At 34.0% G+C, this 22,894-nt stretch overlaps 3 protein-coding genes across 3 annotated transcripts; 1 reads left to right on the top strand and 2 right to left on the bottom strand.

The window, feature by feature from the left end:
• Positions 1-871: 871 nt before the first annotated feature.
• LOC123866165 (carbohydrate sulfotransferase 11) lies at positions 872-10,601 on the bottom strand. The gene is made up of 4 exons (XM_045907558.1): positions 10,104-10,601; positions 8,865-9,122; positions 7,237-7,441; positions 872-2,910 (listed from the first exon to the last, which is right to left on the bottom strand). The coding sequence occupies exons 1-4, from the start codon at positions 10,353-10,355 to the stop codon at positions 2,681-2,683; spliced, it is 945 nt and encodes a 314-aa protein (XP_045763514.1). The 5' UTR covers positions 10,356-10,601; the 3' UTR covers positions 872-2,680.
• Positions 10,602-10,999: 398 nt separating this feature from the next.
• LOC123866006 (intraflagellar transport protein 80 homolog) lies at positions 11,000-16,696 on the bottom strand. Its single transcript, XM_045907294.1, has 14 exons — positions 16,536-16,696; positions 16,286-16,453; positions 15,873-15,979; positions 15,616-15,794; positions 15,440-15,529; positions 15,074-15,211; positions 14,627-14,751; positions 13,936-14,184; positions 13,391-13,551; positions 13,074-13,283; positions 12,634-12,778; positions 12,152-12,305; positions 11,196-11,336; positions 11,000-11,119 (listed from the first exon to the last, which is right to left on the bottom strand). Exons 1-14 carry the CDS (start codon positions 16,628-16,630, stop codon positions 11,087-11,089), a joined length of 1,995 nt encoding a protein of 664 aa, XP_045763250.1. The 5' UTR covers positions 16,631-16,696; the 3' UTR covers positions 11,000-11,086.
• A 280-nt stretch (positions 16,697-16,976) lies between these two features.
• LOC123866087 (protein arginine N-methyltransferase 1) lies at positions 16,977-21,804 on the top strand. The gene is made up of 2 exons (XM_045907448.1): positions 16,977-18,667; positions 20,852-21,804. The coding sequence occupies exon 1, from the start codon at positions 17,107-17,109 to the stop codon at positions 18,664-18,666; it is 1,560 nt and encodes a 519-aa protein (XP_045763404.1). The 5' UTR covers positions 16,977-17,106; the 3' UTR covers position 18,667; positions 20,852-21,804.
• Positions 21,805-22,894: the final 1,090 nt, after the last annotated feature.

The following is a 22,894-nucleotide window of genomic DNA, read 5'->3' as shown; positions in this document are numbered from 1 at the left end:
AAATGCGCTAAAGGAGAGAAAGTAATGAAATACTGAGTGCTACGCAAAGGTCTACTTACATTCAATTCAATTTTTCATTCGAAGTCATTTTATAGGGTCCGGACTTAAAATCGCATTCTTGCTAATCTTGGTACGAGTATCATGACAGTAGGAAAAATTATGTAATAACATAAATTATTGCATGGTTTGCCCAAGTACAGAACGATGCTAACTTGCACATTGTAATTGCAAATTACGTAATTGTGTCACACGTTTCAAAGACACGTTGAGACAAAAATTAATTTTGCAAAGTAGGCAATTGCACCTTACGTTGTAAATCGTACAAGAATCATTATAGAAAATAGTATCTACTTAATTATTTAATTAGGTAGATTGTATAAATTATAATATAGTAATAGATTTTAGGTCAACGGGATGTACCGTATATGTTTCTTGACAGACGCGACGGACAGACAAGTAAGTGATCCTTTTTAAGGGTTTCTTTTTTACTTCTGAGGTACGGAACCCTAAAAATGAAACCTCTTAGATATGATCAAAAGCATTTTTAACCGACTTCGAAAAAGGAGGTTCTCAATTCGCCGGAATCATTTTTTTTTTTGATTTTTTTTTATTGTATTTACTCTAAGACGCCTGGACCGATTTGGAAATTTTTATTTTTATTTGAAAGGGTATACTTTGCAGGTATATAAATTAAGTGAAGGTCTGATGAATATCTTCGGAGATGGAGAACACTAGTAAATTGTTCCCGATCAGTGTAATAGCTTAGTAAACAGTAGGGTTTTAACTGGGCATATATTATAGTACAGTGGAGCCACTAAAAATTGTGAAATAAAAAAATTTCAAAACGAAAATAAAACCGACTTCAAAAATCACAAACACTTAAAAGTAAAAAAATAATTTTTGTTTCTACACGTGTAATGTATATGTATGAAGTCGGGCGAGCTTCACACTTGGATTTCTAGTTTCTTTTATTATGCTCACTCGTGTTTTTGAAGTTAATCTTTTGAAATTTTTTTATACTCCAGGCATAAAATGTTCTGCATTATATACTCATAAAAACTGTAATACTAATGTCTACCTCAATATTAATTGATATTAGAACATTTTAAAAAATATATCTTTATTGCTGATTTTATTAAAAGTTACTTAAACGCCTAAGATTATATTGTTGGCATGATTTTCGTGCAATTTATATCTGATATCTAATAAAAATATACTTTGTTGTATACGAAATATTCTATATACTTAGAATTAAAGCTTAAATACAACTGGTTTTAACTTTATAAGTTAAATAAATATATCACTTAGATCGAAGCATATTAAAAGATAATATGCACACATGGTATTAAACAATATAAAAATATTGTGAAATAGGAATTCAAAAGGACAATGAAATCTTGACATTAATTAATTAAAACCTAAATACTAATTAACATGCAAACAGACGCTTATTTATTATGTTCGTAGAGAGGCCACCGTATACTTGCGTCTGATGATAAGTGCACTCCAAAATTTAACCTCGGTTAGATGCTATGATAACGAAAGCCCTCATTTTCTAGACTACTGTTTTTAATTAAGTCTTCTGCAGAGAAAAATTGAAAACACCTATTTATCTATACAATTTCTGGAATGTTCCCTTTGACTTACGTAAGAAACTTAGTAAAACTTTTTCTTGTAATGAACGTTAGCAAAAGCTTACAATGTACAGAAAAAATGTTGGAAATTTCTGGTTACAAAATTTTAATGTCAAGACCGGTGACCTAGTGATAAAAAACAACAAAATATATTATGATACTATTTGAAATATGAGGTGGGTAAATTAACAAAAAAATATATCATTCAAGTATCAGTTAAGGTTATCGCAACGTAAGTCAATCCAATAAAAACAAGTTGGTTAATTTATTTGAAATCATTTCGCGATGTTTTGCTTTTTTTTGGTCGTAAGTGTGCTATTTCGTAGGTTGTCAAAAGTATACTTTGCTGTGATTTATTAAAGTATTACTAGTTGTAGGTGCTATTTTCTAATCAAATCAGGGTTAAGGAGTCCGTAGAAGAACCAGAGTAAACAATATAGCCCAACGGGTTTCGAAGCTAAGGTAGGCACCCCACATAATTTGTAGAACCGATAGATCTTAGGGTCCCAAGGTGCTGGTACAGCAACCTCGCACCAGAAAGCATAGCGTTGGCAGACCTCCTCGAGGTGAACAGACGATATCTAACGAGTTGCAGGGAGCCGCTGATCCAGGCGGCAAGACCAAGCCATGTGGAAGTCTCTATAAGAGACCTGTGTCCAGCAGTGGACGTCTATAGGTTGACAACAATTTCATAACTGGTAAGGTATTTTTGAGGCTTTCCTGCGCACTATAAAACCCTTTGTGAGCCCTTCCCTCCTCCAGTTTTCGGTAAATCAATGTAATTCTTATAATAAAATAAGTATTATTCGAGTACAAATGAGCTTAAACAAAAATCGGGTAAAAATATTAGCCAATATGTAAACTTCTGGACACAGGCCATCAAATGCTTTATTGAGTACTTGCTTTTGTCATCAATGTGTAACTCATATAAAGGTGTACTTTATCGAGACTATATTTCTCTACTGACCGGTAAGATCGGTAAATAATTTACTGACGCATTTTGCGACTGTCTTGTCGTAAGTGTGCGCAATGTACGAACTCAACAATTAACCGAGATCGTAGCCAACAATATTATCTAGATCATAATTAAATATCTTAAAGTCGTATTTATACAATTTGTACAGTTTTCTTATTAGAGGTAGGTCTAGCTGTGAGAAATACTTGCGCAGCTTTTCGGAGGTGCCTGAAGTGTGCGCCAGGCGCGGGAACTGGATGTGCGATGCGTTGATCGTGTGTAGAGCGAGCAGGGAGTCGTCTAGTAGCGTTTCGTATTTACCTGGAAAAAAATATTCAAATGAGTACAGCCGTACTTGACCTTAGATGGATAAGCGCACATACATCTATCTATTTTATAAATGCGAAAGTATGTTTCTTTGTTGGTTTGTTCTTAAATCACGCTGCAAAGCGTTTCGTATTTACCTGGAAAAAAATATTCAAATGAGTTGAGCCGTATTTGACCTTAGATAGCTAAGCGCACATACGTCTATCTATTTTATAAATGCGAAATTATGTTTGTTTGTTGGTTTGTTCTTCAATCACGCTGCAATGTTGCAATGACGGATCGACGTGACTTTTTGCATGGATAGTTAAAGACCTGGAGAGTGACATAGGCCATTTATCCCACAGGATAAAGAGTTTTCACAGGTCCACTTCGTCCATGAGGATTTAGATGTGGATTTCAAGGGAAAACTCTTTGATCTTTCAGGATAAAAAGTAGCGAATGCCACTCCCCAAGTCTTACTATACCCACGCAAACATCACGTCGATCCGTTGTGACATGATTGAAGGACAAACCGATAAACCAACAAACAAACGTACATTCGTATTTACAATAGGTATAATAAGGGTAGTGATTATATTTTAGAAGCGAAACATTAGCTTATAAGCTATTCGGGATAGAGAAATTACCGATACAATAAAGGATAAGCGAAATTTAAAAAAAAAATCTTTTTTTATATATAGGTAAATTAACATCTTGGTAAGTTGAGTTTCCTATTCACTGTCCGTTTCCAAAATAACGTCATGTACCCATATTAGGTATCCTAAACTTTAATTTCTTGACCATTTTGGCAATCAAACAAAACAATTAAATCTATATATAGAAATCTTTTTTTTTTCTCTCTCGTCTGGCTTTACAAAGATTAGCCAATGTCAAGTTTGTAGTCACTTGTAACAAGTTAGTTAAACTATACAAGTATGGACCCCGTCTGTGCCGGCGCTCGCCGACATACGCACGGCACCCACTTAGAGCATTTTCCAGTCAGTTTTAACAAAAAAAAAAAAAACACTCCAAAAAGGCAGAGCACGCCCGCCAGCTAACACCAACACAGACGAAGTCATATAGAAATCTAGGCAATGCAGATAGCAGCCGGACAAAACGAGTAAGGTAATCTAGGTTTGAACCGTGTTTAAACTCTCGTCATACCGGTAATGTGGCCTGTGGGCTTAATAGGGAGTGGATTTACTGGAAAGAAGGTTCTAGTTTCTAAGTGTGTAAACGTTGGAACTCTATGACCTGGTAACCTAATAATGATACCATATTATACGAGTAAAAAATTATTCGTAATTTACTCAATGAGTTCTAAATTTTATTTCCAGCTCCTTTTTCATGTATGGAAGCCCCCCTTAAAAATAATTGAATTGAATTTTGAATTCAATAAGTATTTGGTATTGGGTCAACGTTTTACACCAAATACCAAAGTTTCATGTTTCTAACTCATTTCGTGTACGAGCTAGAGAACTGTGACATGTGGACAGACAGACAGACAGACAGACAGCAAAGTTACAGTAATAGGGTTCTGTTTTTGCCCTCTGAGCACGGAACCCCAAAAAAAATGAGAACCTCTTCCTGTGCTGGAAAGCGGTTGGAAGTCGGTTAAAATGAAAGTTTTTAGCAATTTGGATTTCCGTTCAAAAAACGAAATGTACATGACCCACATAATCGAGAAAAAATCTACGAATTTACTATTTCCGCGATACAATTACTTGGGTATTATTTTGAGCTTATATTTTTAAGGTTTTTAACAGGGCTCTCTCCGTCACTCGCTTCATACAATCGTAGTTCCAATTTCATTTAAATATTGAGCAACCAAAGTCCACGAAATTTTGCAGACATATTCTAGAAACTAATATCAGCGTCTGGGTGTTTTAGATTTTTTTTTAAATATGTAGTTTTAAAATTACAGGGGCTCAAGGATTTGTATGTAAATTTTTAAGATCGCGTAACTTTGAAACCGGATATTTTAACAGAAATCTGGAAAACCACAGCCATAGATATTAGTTTCTAGAATATGTCTGCAAAATTTCATGGACTTTGGTTGCTTAATATTCAAATGAAATTGGAACTACGTTTGTATGAAGCGAGTGACGGAGAGACCCCTCTTAAAACGGTCAATTTACGTAGACTGCGTCAAACCCGTTTTGAAGAGGCCTGTGTTTTTTCGATGACGTCTAATGATTGGTTATACCTAATGTATTGGTACGCAGCGTACATAATACATGTACATTCCTACATAGTACTTCATATTTACTGACGGCTTGCGAGTTTAGTTCCGATTATTGTGAATAACGTGGTACGACCATTCTGACAATAATTAACTTCTGAATAGAAGATTGGCAGATAGTGACAGACATCATTAAACGATACTAAATGCTTGTGCATTTAATTAAAACATAGGGTAACGCGTGCAGTGAGCAGTGACCGCCTTACTGCATGGCCCTTTATATAAAAAGAGAAATTGACTGACATGAATAAAGGTACCTATATAATTAATATTTTATCCCGTTGGAATTCTTACATTTTCCGGGATAAAAAGTAGCCTATGTCCCTCCCCGGGATGTAAGCTAGGTCTGTATCACATCAAAATTGGATAATATGGAAGTATGGTTAGTAAATAATAGCGTATTGGATAGGTATTCGTACCTATCCAATACGCGTTAGGTATGACGTACATCTAAAATCTGGCTGGGTCTAGGAACTGCACGTGTGATTTAGTATCTATAGACTTTTTATATAACTAGATCCTTACGAAGGAATTTTAAAATATACGTATGTGTGATGCCGAGATATGCCAGCTTTAGCTTATTTTTTGTAAGCTTACACTCAAGACCATGTCATCGATTAAATGTATAAAATTAACAGATATCTTTTCCGAGAACATCTAAGCTAATGAGAAAAGATTAAGTAACTCGGGTGAGTATAACTATTAATACGCCGAAGATTATATAATTTTATAACAATCGCTCAATCTTTGTCGGTTAAACCGGCTGCGGTAACCTTGTGGAAAAATTAATTATTATTTTAAGTATTTACATTGCCGTTTTGAGTTGATGATGGGAAGCAGCGTGCTTTTATAGATGCAAAAAACTATATTTTTTCCTTCTTCTAATAAGATTTTAAAAGTTCGTTAAAGAACTTTTAAAATCTTAAAATTTCAAACTAATCTAGTAACAAAACGAAGGATAGAATAAATATAACTTAAAATTTTAAAAAATCCCGACACAAAAACCTCTATAAGAAAACTAGAAAAGAGCTGATAACTTTTAAACGGCTGAACCGATTTTCGATTATAGCTAAGAACACTCTCGATCAAGCCACCTTTCAAACAACAAAAAAAAACTGAATTAAAATCGGTCCATTCGTTTAGGAGCTACGATGCCACAGACAGATACACAGATACACACGTCAAACTTATAACACCCCACTTTTTGGGTCGGGGGTTAATAGGTAGCTGATAATTTGGCGTCCGTCTTTATTTATGAGTTACGTAGGTGACCACTTGATGTCAAGGTAAAATTAATCAATTTTATTACTTCTTATTATTTCTTAATGTATGATTTTTATTATCTCATTCATTTTAAATACCTACCACTAGGTAGGTATTTGAAAAATAAGTATTGTGTGGTCCACAGTGCTTGACAAAAGCTTGACTGTCTATACTAATATTATAAAAAAGTAAAGTTTGTAGGTTTGTTTGCATGAAGTAATCTCTGAAACTGCTGAACCGATTTTGAGAATTCTTTCACCAGTATAAAGCTACATTATTCCTGAGTGACATAGGCTATTTTACTGTCAAAAAATTAGAGATCCCTGCGAAAATACTAAGAAAATACCCATGCGAAGCTGGGGCGGGTCGCTGATCCATACTATTAATATTATAAATGCGAAAGTGTGTCTGTCTGTCTGCTAGCTTTTCACGGCCCAACAGTCTAACCGATTTTGAAGGGTAGGTACACCGTTAGCTTACATCCCGGAAACTGACATAAACAACTTTTTATCCCGGAAAAACAAAGAGTTCCCACAGGATTAAAAAAAATACCTAAATCCACGCGGACGAAGTCGCGGGCATTATCTAGTATTTTATAAAATACTAGCTGATGCCCGCGACTTCGTTCGCGTGGATGAAGTTTCTTAAAAATCCCGTGGGAACTCTTTGATTTTCCGGGATAAAAAGTAGCCTATGTGGTTATTCAGAGTATAATCTATCTCCATTCTAAATTTCAGCCCAATCCTTCCAGTAGTTTTAGCGTGAAGGAGTAACAAACACACACACACACACACAAACTTTCGCCTTTATAATATTAGTGTGATTTGCAAACTCACCAACTAATGTATATTTAATAAGGCATGGATGGCACAGGGTTGTGACTGGCTGCCAATGCTCGTTGTTTACTATATCAGCTAGATCTTTTGACTTGTTCGTTAGGAATAGCGCGAACTCCTTGAATGTGACGTCATGGCCGTATTCTAAGGACTCGTTCGATGGATTTTCTCGGAACGCCTTTATGATGCGTCTTCCGACACGATCCTAGAAGAAATAACATAGGTTTAAACAATTAAGATTATAGTACCTACCTAATTACTGTACGTACCTAAGCAATGTTTGTTCTAGTGAAATAAAATACACAACAAAAGAAATATCGTGGTTTCTTAGAAATCTGTTGTTAGTTGATGGTCTGATCTTAGCATTATGATATTGTTTTTGCCTCTGTAATTCCAAGAACTACTTATCTAGATATAAGTGCGTAGTCCAACAAAAGGAACTTGGAACTCATTAAAGTCGCCAAAACAGCCAAAATTACACATAAGTGTTACTTACGTTGCACTTGTAATAGGTAGGTAGGTATTTTTTTATTTAGATACAAGTTAATCCTTGACTATAATCTCACCTGGTGGTAAATGATGATGTCCAGTCTAATATGGAACCAGGCTAACCAAGAAGGGGTATGGCAGTTTTTATTAAACCCACAATTAAACCCAACCACTTTGGTTTCTACACAGTACCAGAACGCTAAATCGCCTCGCGGCACGACTTTGCCGGTACACCCTACCGGTAACTAGCCACGGCCGAAGTCTCCCACCAGACCAGACCATAGGTTTAGAAATTATAAAATTCTAAACCCCTGCCGGGAATCCAACCCGGGACCTCTCACTAATAAGACCACAGTGCTTATCACTGCGCCAGAGAGGTCCTAACATGGTACATTGATGCAATCTTTTGGTAGTCAAGTCAGTAGTTTTATTGTTATCAATTATTATTAGAGCTACGAAAAATAAGGCCATAGGAGTATTTGGGAGTATGACAACAGACTAATGTACATAAGTATATGTTGCAACAGTTCTTTAAATAATAATTTACTTAATGTTGTTTTCAACTTTGTGTAGAACAACTAAGCTCTAAGAATAAATTATAATTTATAGTAACCTTGTAGCTTCATAAGATATATTGTAACTTAAGTTTTCCCCGAAAATTACGAAATGTCCACTAGGTAGGCATCTGGGTGTAGGTAACTGAGTAATCTTAAAAAATATTAAGTAATATCGGTTTCTCAGCTTTTGAAACAAAATGGTTAGTCATTAGTAAACCGTATAAAGTGTTTTTATTTAGTGTAGAACAACTTGTGCCTGAACTGATTCTGAGCACAACTAAATTCTAGAGTGTTCTCATCCTCTTCTTACTAATGTAATATGAAAAGGACATACACAGTTCGGCATTTCAAAATTAATTTAGACCTGTCAAACCTCAAGAGCTTAGCTGCAAAATGATGACAGAATCAGACAACAGATTCTTCAGAGAGATGCATGCCTAGGACCAAATCCCAGACCCCCCCCCCCCAGAATAGTATGCCGACAACTTAACCACTAGGCTATCATAGCTTAGCTTATCTACACTACACATAAAGAATTCATAGGTAATCATAATTATAAAAAAGACATATTAAAATACATACTTGAAAATACTTTGCACTGGGCAGGTCACCTTCTAACTTATTTCTATAAGCGGATAACAGCCTCTCAAATGGATTCCGGACTATGATCATCTTGTGATAATTTTCCAACATGATATTTCTCTCTTCCATTGATACCATACTGAGGTTTCTGAACATTCCGGGTGAATGTGCGAGGCTCGCCGGTACAGAAAGAACATCTGTGTCATTCCATTTTCCTTCCAATATCATGAGTATTCTTTTCCAGTTTGTGCATGCTACCTGTGTATTATTTTCCATGTTATAATTGGCATGAATGAATGAAAATCTAATATGTTTTATTGTACACAAGATAAATAATGCAAATATGCAAAATATAAACTAAAAGGTTGAGTTTTCAAAAATCTCTATCAGCCGATTTTTCAATTATTTCAATTATTTTATTAGCAAGTTAGTCCATGTTGATTAAGGTTTGTTTAAAATTTTTGCAGAAACTGTTGTTTTCCAGATAAAATATATCTTGTCTTTGGAAACAAGGTACATGTTTTACCTTTACATTTTAACCCCCAACCCAAAAAGAGGGGTGTTATAAGTTTGACGTGTGTATCTGTGTATCTGTCTGTGGCATTGTAGCTCCTATACTAATGAACCGATTTTAATTTAGTTTTTTTTTTGTTTGAAAGCTGGCTTGATTGAGAATGTTCTTAGCTATAATCCACGAAAATCGTTTCAGCCATTTGAAAGTTATCAGCTCTTTTCTAGTTACTGTAACCTTCACTTGTCGGGGGTGTTATAAATTTTTAATTTACACTTGTTAATTCACTTGTTAACATAGCTTGCCTTCTGGGATGCAAGCTATATTAGCAGTGAAAATTTGACAGTGTGAGAAAAGGCAACAGACAAACAATCATACAAACATGAATACTTTCACATTTATAATTTAAAGAGATGAGTTTAAAGGATAAGCATCTACATCTACACTGACAGAAAAGTAAAGTAAACTGCTACTAATCTTAGGCCTAGCCTGCTTTTCAAAATAAAAAAAAGAAACATATTTTTAAGAGATCCACAAAGATAACAGAAACCTCTTGAAATAATTCTCATGATGTTCGCTCATTTATCTAAGATGAACTGCAACTTTATTTATATCTAGTAAATATTATTTTTTTGCATTGCATCGACATAAGTTCGTAGAAGAATTGCTATGACACGTTAATTACAAAAATGCTGAGAGATTTACTAGTTCACCTTGACCATGCTCACCTTAGGAACGTAACAATAGAGGAGTTTGTGCTCATCGTCGACTAAAATGTGCTCCAAGAGGCTCGGAGGAAGATCGTCCAAATTCCAATTCAAAGAGAGTCGGTTACAAGTCTCTTGCACGAGCTCCTGACGGGCCAAGTTCGAGGACTGGGTTAGCTCCAAGGAATGGCCACTATAGATATCATTTTCACCTCCGTTGACGCAGAACAATACACTCGCAAGTAACACAAAATTCTCGCCTGAGAAACGCATCTTTCGCCATTACATTAGAACAGCGATGCAAAATAAAAACTTTCGCGAATCACAAAATCTACTTTTTATTTGGGGCACGTGGTTTTAAGTTCAAAATCACATAGATATTATTTTATATCGAAAATGTTTAATAGTTTGAATTTAGTTTTAGTGATGAAATTATTCTGCATTTTCGCACGCTTTTTTAAATTATTTTCGCGAAATTATTTAGCGCGACATCATTTACACGTTCACTTCCGTTCACTGTTCACTTCCCACAAATCAAATTTGAAATTTGACAGGCTGCTGACAGCACACCAATGTACCGTGAGAATGACATTGACATTACACTTTGAAAAATTAGTGACCGAATGATTTCTCATTGAATAACTGAATGAATGAAATTATTTCTTGATTTGTTGAAATCTGAAATTCCAAACATGCATATATACCACCAATAATAATATTACTTTTGTGTTCAAAGTTAGTTAATCTGTGAAACGTTGGTAAAGGAAAACCAAAGGTCAGTCAAGTGGGTGAACTGCGTCAGTGCACCACCATTACACCATTTATTCCTTTTTTATTCATTAAAAAACTTGCAGCACATCGAGGTGCAGTGTGCACTCATCGTACGAGGAATAAAAGTTAGGTACTTATTAGCGTTATTTATATTTATTTTATTGTATTAAAAGTATATTAGATACAATTTTGTAGGTAAGTAATAAATTCTAAAACGGTTGATTTTTCACTATTTACTTAGTTGACAGCTTCTCTGGAATCGTACTCTGTAAATAAAGTAGATGAGTGGTGGTTAATGGCTTTTATAAAAGAAAGTAATGTAAAAGAAAAGTATAAACCTACTCTCAAATGCTGTATATAACAGACTTGGTAGTATTGTCGTATCAAAGCAAAGGCCTCCTCAGCAACAGCAAGCTGATTGTGTTGCCAGGCTAAAACAGCTAGACATGCCCACAGTGTTTCATCTTCTACCGTCCTGCAAAGCTGTAACAAAGTACGTACTTGTTATCGGTACACTTTAACTGATCGGTAATCTTTTTTAATCGGTTTTCTTTTTTTTCAATTCAATTCAATTCAATTTTCTTTATTGCGAATTTGGGTTAGTTTACAGATCTCCATATTAATCTCCAGTTTTAAACATATTCCTTCACTAGCTGTGCCCGCGACTTCGTTCGCGTGGAATAGTGACTTTTCGGGCAGCATATTTTGAATTACATATACCGTCGTTTGGTTTATATAGCCACGGACGCTCAGGCGCGAGGCGTGTAGTAGGTACGTACTCTGTACGTTAAAAATGTTCGCCGTGATTCTTTAAATTGACATAACTTTTTTATTTATGAACCGATTGATATGAAATAAACACTAAATGTTAAGTGAAGCTTACTACAATATATTAGTGAAAACCGTATCTAAATCGAATAAGCCGTTTCTGGTATTAGCGTGCACAAACACACAGACAAACAGACAAACAGACAAAAAAATTAATTACAATTTCGGGTTCGGCATCAATTAACCCCTGCTACTTTTTTTTTATATATTTCCATTGTACAGTTGTGTTTTTCTACAATTTTATTATATGTATAGATTATCATCGACATCGTCATCAGATTATTGGATATAATACGCCCACTGTTGGATATAATCCTTCCCAAATGAGTTTCACCACACTTGTCTTTAAACAGTTATCGTCAATGTTGGAGGCGCCCTACACTATATTAACGATACATCACTGAATAGTAACGTGAATGAACAAACACACAAACATATATTTAATAATAATGTTATGTATGGATTATTACGTGTAATGCATCCTGCCACATATTAGCTGCAACGTGTTTCAAGAGTTTCTCAGGAAAGGCGGCAAGTGAAACGTGCAGTAGTGAGCCATTACCACGGCAGATACAGGCGACGCCTTCTTCTACACTTAGGATACTGGGATTACGGCCTAGATCACTGAAAAAGTTGATATTAAATTTAAAAAAAAATTATAACCTTACTTCACGAAAAATAAAAAATAAGAATAGCCTACCTATTCTTATTTATATTGCAAACAAGTCATAATAACCGTTACTAATTCGTAATATTAATGCGGAAAGAGAATTATTTAAAAAATAAGATAATGGCTTTGGTAGATGCAGATTACCTTATCACCCATCTGTATTCTGTACAAACGATTTTGATGAGATTTAGTACAGATATAGCTCGCGTTCTGGGAAAGGACGCATGCTATTTTTAACATGCTATGTTTTCCTTAAAATCAAAAACATACGTAACTAGTTACCTAATATCCTTGCTAACAGTAGTTAGAGTGAGCCAGTCAGGTTGTGTAGCAGCTCGAGTGCAACACCAAGCGACCGCAGAGTTTGCTCGTAATCCGACCAGTAGCTCTGTGTCTGCACTCCATACTATACTTAGCACTTGAGACCCTGAATATACAGACATGTTAAAATTACTCTCAACCCCAATTTTGGCAATCATTCTTTAAAATGAAGCCACACGATGCGTTGCATTGGCGTTGCGGTGGATGAGCATTTTCCAATTAGTTCCTTGTTTTTAGGTCAAGTATCATCTCTCCGTGACCTGCAACCTACCTAGGTTGCAGGTCACGGAGAGATGAAGTACCTACTTCAGGAGCTGTTTCAGTGAAACCAAACCTACTTGAGTATACAATGTTATACTTTAGTAAATTATTTTCGTAAAATATAAAAGGGCCATACTTGCCTAACTTAACAAACTTCGATTTTGGATCTTTAACTGTGACAACATACAAATCCCTATTGTAATCTAAGAGAGCAAGTTGTCTTTCACTGATTGGCCCAGTTTGACTTAGTGCGACATTCGATACTGTCATTTTATGAACCAATTTTGTCACCGTATTATCAGCAGAACTTCGTACAATTAATCCCGTTGGTAAATCAAACACCTGGATGGCTGAAAATGTCAAAAATTTAAATTTTATGAAAAACCAAGAACCAATAAGAAACGTTTTTGCACCTACTTGAGAAATGACTAAGAACTAATTAAGAAAACTTTTGTACTTTTTCTGTCGGTTTGGTCAATAACGGCCAAAGAATCTGGCCCCAAAGATACTGCAGCTCTCCCTAAAGTTTCAGGTCGTGATCCACATCTAGGACTTGCAAGTAACCGTCCCATATAACTGTATATGGAGATACCAGCTCGTTCTATCACACACATACATCTGAAATATCAATTTACTTAAATAACAGGTTTGGAATATGAATCAAGAATTTAAAACTTCATAATATATATTTTGCTATTAAAAATAATGATGATTAAGCGTTGGTATACCAAAGCTTGAATCATCTCAAGAAGCTTCTCTGTATGCATTGTATTTGCATCATATTTCTTCTACTAGAAGATGTCCACGACTTCCTCCGCATGGATTTCGGTTTTTAAAAATCCCGTCGTAACTCTTTAAAAATTTTCGAGATAAAATTGGCTGGAGCGTGATTGAAAGACAAACCATCAAAAATACACTTTCATATTTATAAGTAGGAAGTAGGATTTGGGCAAAATTTAACCTAATTTTAAACACCTCACCTTTCTGAGGAATTTGTATTACCTCTCTGCAAGCAAAATCATGCTAATAGTTCCTTCCTTGAGATCAAATGTAACAGGTGTATTCCATGAGGTCAACTTGTGTATGAAACACTGTTTCACAGTAGCTATGACTAAGTGATTGAAACCTAATGCGATTTGTATAACTCTGTCGGGATAATCGAGTTGGTCGTTCTGATCGGTAAGAATGTCTTTAATGGCAACAACTTTTCTCCCAACTTGCGTACATGCGTAATTTTTCCAGGTATATTCCCTGAAACCATTTAAGAGATTAATCTTCACACACTGAATAACATTTTAAAGCTTACAGGATATTAATATGTGTTTTTTGTATTTTTTTCTAAACTAAAAATTATAATAAATTATAAACTAAAAATTAATTGAAGTTTCTTTTGTAAGGCTGTACGAGGAAGGATCTGAGAACCCACCCCATTATATGAATAATAGAAAGAGTTCACAACTCACGAGTCACGACCTCTGAAATAAGGAATATGATGCAGGGGAGAGATAATTGACCCCGCGTCTAAAGTTAAGTTAGATTTTAGACAAAAATGTGAATGGATTGATCAAGGGAAAGAAAGAAAGAAGGAAAATGGGTCAAGAATTTAAGCTATTGCCTCATAAATCAATTTCATAACAAGGATTATTTTAATATGTATTATAATTAGTTCAAAGAGATCTCAAAGTTATAGAACCTGTCAATAATATGTGCAAACAAGACGTGCCCGTTAGCACATGCTGCAGCTAACTGTGTGCCATCGGATGACCAAGCAATGCTGTAAATGCTGCCAGTTGATGGACGTTCCAAACAGTGAGACCACTGAAAAATGTATTTGTTTCATACAGAGACGATCTAGTACCTTTGCAAAAAACTATACTGAAATGCTTGAAAACATACTTTGAAAACAATTAAGTAATGAGATTTTGAAAAGAAATGACACGAAGGGAAATAATTTAAATGATCAGAGATGCATTGAATCAATAGGAATAATTTAGGCAAACTAAGTTATGCTGATCGAATTAAATCTAAGAAAGTTTTACTTCTATTCAAAGTTATTATTCAGTAAAATTGTGTCTGGACTTACTAAACCTTGAAATTAATCTTTTAGTTCAAAAATAGTAGTTTATAATTTTTTACTTACACCATTTGCATTGCAAAGCCGTATCAAATTATAGCTGCCGATTATAAACATATCGCCAGCTGGTGACCAGCTAACGCTTGTTATCGGCTGATCATGTTTCACGCTCACCGAAATTTGCTGACCGAATGAATCCCAAATCTATAAGTAAAAACATTCAACCTTCTAAATATGTAATAAAAAAATACACATGAAGTCACCAGACCTGGTTATAATCACTAGCATCTGCATTATCGTTAATCTAAGCAATCTCCAAATAACAATAACAAGAAGGGAGCCAAATGAGGAGTGTATCCACTCAGTAGGTGGATAAAGGTAGGGGCCATTTTTATTAAACAGTGAAATAGGTACACCAAAACAAATTCTAACCTTTGAAAATCCATCTTCAGAGCCAGATATGATCAAATTGTTATTTGCATTCCAAGCTATGCATAAAATAATACCGTCATGCGCTTTCCACTGTAATAGCATTGTAAAATAATGTTTTAGTAAAGAGCAAAAAAATACATCGGTATGCTCTATCGCCTTAATCTATTCATGCCTACCTTACTCAACTTAGAGCTAGAGTTTAAATGTTTTATTATAAGTGAATTTCCTTTTGTGTACAGGATAGAGCTATTATCAGGGTTCCAAATAGCACTATAACATGGCTCATCAGATTGTATTACGACAGAACGTAAAAGACCATTACGAGACCAAACCTTCACAAAGCCATCTTCACCAGCTGAAAGATTATTGGAATTATTAATTAGTGTCAGGCAGCTTTTCGTTTTATATTTAGATGAATGGAACAGCAGTTTACCCGTTAAAAGTCCAGCTCCATCAGGACTCCATTGTGCAGCTAAGCATGCGCCTTGATGTGCCGTAACACTTTTTTCTATCCGACCATTGTTATTTACAATATGAAACCTATAATAAAATATGATCCATCTCAAAAGTTAATCATTCTAATCAATAACTAATACATAGACTCGTACAGGGCCTTCTTATTTCAATGCACGCTCATGGGTGTCGTTTTCCCCTAAGGTGTTTAAAAAACACACCCGGTGGTGGCGCCAGCTATAATTGAAATTCTGCGCCAGTATGCGTATGCATACGAATTTTTCTTCACTTTTTAAGATACGCATGCTTTGACTATCTGGAGTTTTTTTTTTTTTGTAATAATATTTTTGATCGTACTGTATTAATATTTAAATAAGGTTTGTTCTTTCTTACTTGCCATCGGCACATGCAATTAAAATAACATCTTGCTGGTGCTTGTTTCCTCCAACGTTTATTTTTGGAAATAAATGCATACATGTAGGATAAAAATCTTCCGGTAACGTGGCTACGGTAAGACATTCACCATTTACAAGGTTCCATTTAAGGAGCTTATGATCATCTCTGCAAAAGCATAAAGAATATTGTAAAAGAAAGCAATTTGAAATAAATATTTATTTAAGTGTAAGCCATAGTTACCCCATACCCGCATGAAAATACATCTTCGGTGTTATTCCAGCTAACACAAGAAACAACTCCAACATGTTTTGGTTCTTTAAAAAAAGATATTTTCAATTTCATTTTGATTCACAATTTTTTACCTTCGCAGTGTTTGAAAGTTGTAACCAAGGCAACCGGAAAACAAATTTAGCGCCAAGCGGTAGTGTGAGCAAACTGTACTTGCTGTTTTTTTGAGCTAGCAACATTTAAAATTAAAAAAGGTTTTTGATACAATTTAGAACCATTTTATAGGTTATCTCCTTAGCAATTGCAACATAAATAACGATTAAAAAAGAGAATGAAAATGGACAATTCGCATTAATTTCACTTGATTTTAATTTTTAAATAATCCTTATCATTCAGTCATTCGTTCACTTAATTTGTAATAAAATAATGGAAACACTGCATTTCACGCTTCACATTTCACTTGTCAAAGTGACGTCATTAATGTTGACAATATTTACCACATGGTTTTGAAACTTAAAAAATCGACAATAAGTGACTGTGAAAGTCGTATTATTAACTGAATTTAAACGTGATAAAGTATTGAAAACAGAATGTCTGACGTACCGGATCTCAGTTCCGACGACGAGCAATACCAAGAGGACGAGTGGCAAGAAATGGAGACGAACGATGCGCCAGTGACATGCTTATTTTGCTCAAACGTTTTTCCGAATATCGACGAAACTGTGGTGCATTGTGAAAAGGTACATGGATTTAACTTAAGCACCCTTAAAATCAAGTTCAATATGGACTGTTATTCTTACATAAAGTTGATAAATTACATCAAAACCCATAAGTCAACTGCAGAGGATATCATGAGTGTTGATAAGTCGGTTTGGGACGACGAAAAGTACTTGAAGCCTGTAGGAAACGATGAGTGGTTAATGTTTGATTTCGATTCCTTGACAGAGAAGCAAAGTTCTCCGAAAACTTATCATGCAAACGTTGAAAATGGTCTAGTAACACTATCTCAAGCACATTTCATTGAACTGCAGAGGACAATACAAATGTTGACTGAGCAGTTAAAGGAAAGTCAAACTCACCTTCAGATGGCTAAGGAAGATATGAGTAAAATGCAGGTATCAATGAAATCTATTGTTGATGGGGGATCAGCAAATGACATAGGTGATAGTACATTAATTGTAGATTGTGTATCAAAAGTTCCTTTAGAAAGTGACGAAGGCTATTTCAGTAGCTATGCACATTTTGGTATTCATTATGACATGTTATCTGACAAAGTTCGCACACAAAGCTATAAGGATGCAATTTTAAACAACCAAAACAGTATTCAAGATAAAATTGTACTTGATTTAGGATGTGGTACAGGAATACTATCCATGTTTGCAGCAACAGCGGGAGCTAAAAAAGTGTATGCGTTGGATCAATCCGAAGTAATATACCATGCTATGGACATCATTAGGGAGAACAAACTAGAAAATGTTATTAAAACAGTAAAAGGCAGGCTTGAAAATACTAAGTTGGATGAAAAAGTTGATATAGTTGTGTCAGAATGGATGGGCTACTTCCTACTTTTTGAAGGGATGTTAGACAGTGTAATATATGCCAGGGATCATTGCTTAAATCCCAGAGGACTGTTACTGCCAAACAGATGTAATATAAGCCTGGTGGCAAATGGGGATGTAGACACACATAAGAAGTTAATAGAGTTCTGGTCTGATGTGTACGGATATAAAATGAATTGTATGAAATCCGAGGTGGTTAGAGAAGCAAGTATAGACATTGTACCATCTCAACACATAATATCAGAGCCTTGTATTGTCAAAGATATTGATTTGTACACTTGTAATACAGACATAATAAACTTTACATCAGAATTCAAATTACCTATCATATGTGATGGATTTGTGACGTCTTTAGTTGGTTATTTTGATACATTCTTTGAGCTTCCTCAAACTGTTTCATTTTCAACTGGTCCACATGAAACACCTACACATTGGAAGCAAACATTATTCTTTTTCAGAGATTGTAAAGAGGTTAAGAAGGGGGATATTATTGAGGGTACAATCACTTGCAGTAGACTGAAAACAGATGTCAGAGGGCTTTCAGTATTAATAAATATCTTTGGGAAGAGTCATAAGTTTGTACTTAGTTAAGTACTGTAATAATTACTATAAATATGTTTTACATAATTATGAAAGTGTGTTATAATCATAATTAATTATAGTGTGCTTGTAAAACTAAAATTTATTAGCTTGTGTATGATTGAAATAGAATCTCTGCATAATTTATTCTGCTGATAATTACTCAATTGTTTAATACATAAGCTGTCTCTGTAAAAAGCACATATAGATAGTTTGAATCTTCAATGATCCTACTAAATGTTTTAATAAGAGAGTTGCTATTGCTATAACAGTATATTTTAAAAAGCCAGCTTCTGTGTTTCTGGCCCAACAAACTAAATACCTTCAAGGTAATAGTGAATAGGCATCTTCTAGGCAAGCACACTCCAACCTAGATATTATTGCTAGAATAGTCCTTTATTAAGCATGATTTTCGTCTAGCGCAAGCTTATCTTTCAACTAAAAAAACCTAAATCCATGCAAATGAAGTTCCAGACCAAGCTAGTCCAAAAATTAAACAGTATCTCTCTTTCCTAACTCTCTCAATATTCTTTGGTAATAATAAATATGTACACAAGTTAGAAGTCCTATGTAAATTTTAATCATAATCTTTTAGCAATGTACAAATAATATTATAGAAAGTTTAACTTTCAATCATATGTAGCTTGTAATAATTTGTGATATATCATAGTTTTATATTACATTTCTTCTAGCAAAGCAAACAGTTATGAGTAAAAATCAAAGTTATTTAATAGGATTATAGAATTACATGTACTGAGTAGGGTGACCATCAAAAAGTAAAAATAATGATAACGTCTAAAGAATTTAGGTAACTGCTGTAAAACATATAGGTACATTAAGTATACTATTTTAGTATAATATACATTTAAGGATGCCTTGCTTTTTGGCTTCAAATAATTAAGAACTAAGTATATTAAAATTATGTAGGTACATGTTACCAGTTCTAGACTTGTAATACTATTTATTCTGTGGAATTACTTTTTATTCTGTGGAATTTTGAATGCCTGATACTATGTTAGTTGATGAAATAAATATTTTATAAATGAAATCAATTAATATTTAATTTTTATTCCTTTATTATGTCAGGTCAACATTTTGCCCATTGCAAATATTCATATATTTAAGGGCCGGCGCACATAATGGCGGAGCGCAGCGCAGAGCATTTTTCACAGTCAAAGTATTATCGACATTGTCCTCATTGAAATAATATCGAAAATCAATTGTGCATCCGTGCGGATACCCGCGCATCCGCGCGCAGTCCCGCGCGTGCTCGCGCATGCTCTGGTAGAAATTCGCGTAATGTGTCACGCGGTTAGAAAACTTCGCGGGCATGCTCTGCGCTGCGCTCCGCCGCGCTCCGCCATATGTGCGCCGGCCCCAAGGCTTTAACTTTCTGTGGCTATGTTAGGTGTAGGTAAAAGAAAGACAGTTTCTACGAAAATCTTTATTTAATTTTCCAAATATTTTACATATATTTCAAGGTGTTTAGATTCTAATTATTTACAAGTAGAAAAAAAATTACATTTAATAAAAATACCATACATAATATTAAGAGATGTGATCAATAGTGGACATAGGTAATAGGTAAGTATAGGGAAGAGAACATTTGCTAGAAAAAGACAAATGACAAGTAAGGTGTAATAGGTGTTTATTAAATAATATTTACTTAATTCTTTGCTATACAAACACAGAATTATAACATTATGTGTAAAACTAGTTATACCCCAAAAGTGACAACTTTGTCTCCATCACAATATAATACCTGACCACAAAAGTCACTAGTGCGGTAAACCTAGCATTATTACAATTTACGCAATCTTAATCGTTAATTTAGTTTTTTTAAGTGATTTTTATTGCATTTGTGACATTTATTTAAATATTTTATTTACAATTTGATGGATAGGTAAGATATTATCGGGGTCTGATGATATTCGGTAGGGAGTAAGTACATAATATAAAACCTTTAATATTTTATATAAATATGACCTTATAAATCTGTAAATAAGGTACGATTATTTTACAATTTAGAATAGAATCCGATTTTAAAGTCCATGGCTCATATATTAATCGGAGCTTTAGCTCATTAGATTTAGACATTAAGCGTAACACTTTACCTAAGTATAACAGGTAAATACAATATATTTTTATAAACATTTTCTTACTCCGGCAGTAAAATTATAAAAGTATAGTTGAAAAATAAATTTAATAATTAAGTACAAAATATATCATAATCAGTTTTCGTTATAAGTAGGTAGGATATTGCTTTAGTAAAGCTTTTAAAATGGATTCTATGATACTCTGGTTAATTAACGAGTTTAAAATGAATAAATGCAATGTTAATAATATGTTGACCGTACCAATTTGTCGACTATGAATACCATAATTTTATGTTCTTTCAAAAATAATTAGACAGGTTTGCAATTTTATCGGCGCGGCAGTATCGCAAAAAAATTCTAATAGATTTTTTACAAAAATGTCGAGCATTGTAAAAAAACAATAAGTAGGATCCAAGTTTTCTACGATCCGCTAGAAAAAGTCACAAACTTTGGTGGTGTTCTTTGTAAGTACCGGTTTCTTTTAATTTCTAAAACTACCTCATAAAGCTATAATCCCAATCAGAATGGCATCGACCGCTACTTTCTATGCTCATTATTTTTACAACTTATCTACTAGCAAATGCCCGTGACTTCACCTGCGTAAACTGCATCCTAAAACTGTTGGGTATCCATGTAGGTATGTGATTAATAACACGCAGGTACCTTGTCCAATTTTTAAATATTTCTAATAAGTAGATACCTACCTAATCTGTGATTCGGTTGATCAGACCGACCTTCCTAATTTTGTTTTATCGAGCTTTTCTCTTTTTTGGGCTATTTGCTTTACACAAAATTAAAAAGTTCTTGTACAATTTGTTAAGTAGGTAGCTAGTTTCTTGATTTCTCGATTCATAATTTCTGTTTATTTTGGAATTCCTTTGATAAGTCAGTTTGAGATTTTTTAAACAATGTGCATACCTACACATCGATGGCCTGTCCAAAACTTCTTTAACATAGGTACTATTAATAATATGATTATATACTTATTTTAAGTACATAAACGCACAATATTATATAGGTTCAGTACATCTAGTTTTATATAGTCGATAAATATCTAAAAAGATCTATTGTAAAATCTATGATAAGCGTAACCAGTTGGCTTAAAATTTAGCCTTACCATCTCTGGATTCATACATAAAGACCTAAATATGATTATGGATTTGCCATGATATTCATAGAGAATGGTCCCACGTATCTATTTGGAGAACTTGATAAAAAAGATGTCTGTATAATATAGTGTGTTTTTGGTTCAATTTTTTATATGAAAATAAAATAATATCCTTTTAAATCACTTTCGGTGTCCAGACAAATGTTATAAGTGTGGTTACAGTGGGCATTAGATGTTACGTACGTCGCGCATCGGTTTGATTTGGTATCAATAATAATAATTATTATTTATTTATTATTATTATATTATTATTTATTATTTATGTATCATATTTTCTGAAGTTTTGTCTGAAGTTTATATAGTGGTAGTACCTAAATATAATACCTACTTTGGGACGAATGATAAAGTGTTTCAAATGTCGATAAATCTAATAGGACGGTTAGTTTTAGTCCTCCAAAAATACCGCTTCCTTTTCAATCTGATCTGATATTAAGTAATATGTATAATATTTTGGTGAAGTAGGCTACATTTGTACAATTCATCTGAATTAAAGAGTGCGACTTGAATGGTAGTATAACACATAGCTGTACCTACCGAGGTATATTCTAAGACAAGTTTTGTTAGCTATTTTATTAAGTAGGTATGTAAAGCGAAACATTATCCACAAATAGAAATATTCTACAACTATAGATATATAACATTTTTCTATCTATGCCTATGAGATGATTTTTCCATTAAGTAATTTACAAAACGATTTCACATTGGTCTGGGAATATCAGAACTCCAATTTTATCGGAATCATTAAAATTAATAAGCGTATTTTTCATATAGGTTTAGTACCTACGACTAAATTTATAACTAGGTAAGTAGGTACATTAAATATTTACGTCCTAATTACATTTTAATGATACCTACATATTATGAATATAGTACCTACTACATAAGTATGTATATATATTCATCGAAGAAAAATGCAAAGTTATGTGTATATTTGCTCCGACACCAGCAATATTAATAAGTACATTAGCTCTTAGAG

The sequence above is a fragment of the Maniola jurtina genome, chromosome 1 (genome assembly GCF_905333055.1).
Source record: "Maniola jurtina chromosome 1, ilManJurt1.1, whole genome shotgun sequence".
Taxonomy (NCBI): Eukaryota; Metazoa; Arthropoda; class Insecta; order Lepidoptera; family Nymphalidae; genus Maniola; species Maniola jurtina.
The sequence above is the reverse complement of the archived record's forward strand: the minus strand, read 5'-3'. Positions and strand labels throughout refer to the sequence as shown.

Bases quoted from the DNA above. Each gene is read 5' to 3' on its own strand.
- LOC123866165 (XM_045907558.1), bottom strand. From the start codon at position 10,355: ATGCGTTTCTCAGGCGAGAATTTTGTGTTACTTGCGAGTGTATTGTTC. The intron at 9,123-10,103 runs GTGAGCATGGTC...AATAATACACAG, and splicing joins TCTATTGTTACGTTCCTAAG to GTAGCATGCACAAACTGGAA. The intron at 2,911-7,236 runs GTGAGTTTGCAA...ATTTTTTTCCAG, and splicing joins TATTAAATATACATTAGTTG to GTAAATACGAAACGCTACTA.
- LOC123866006 (XM_045907294.1), bottom strand. From the start codon at position 16,630: ATGAAATTGAAAATATCTTTTTTTAAAGAACCAAAACATGTTGGAGTT. The intron at 15,530-15,615 runs GTAGGCATGAAT...ATGCTATTACAG, and splicing joins CTAGCTCTAAGTTGAGTAAG to TGGAAAGCGCATGACGGTAT. The intron at 13,552-13,935 runs GTAATACAAATT...TTGATATTTCAG, and splicing joins ATGATTTTGCTTGCAGAGAG to ATGTATGTGTGTGATAGAAC.
- LOC123866087 (XM_045907448.1), top strand. From the start codon at position 17,107: ATGTCTGACGTACCGGATCTCAGTTCCGACGACGAGCAATACCAAGAG.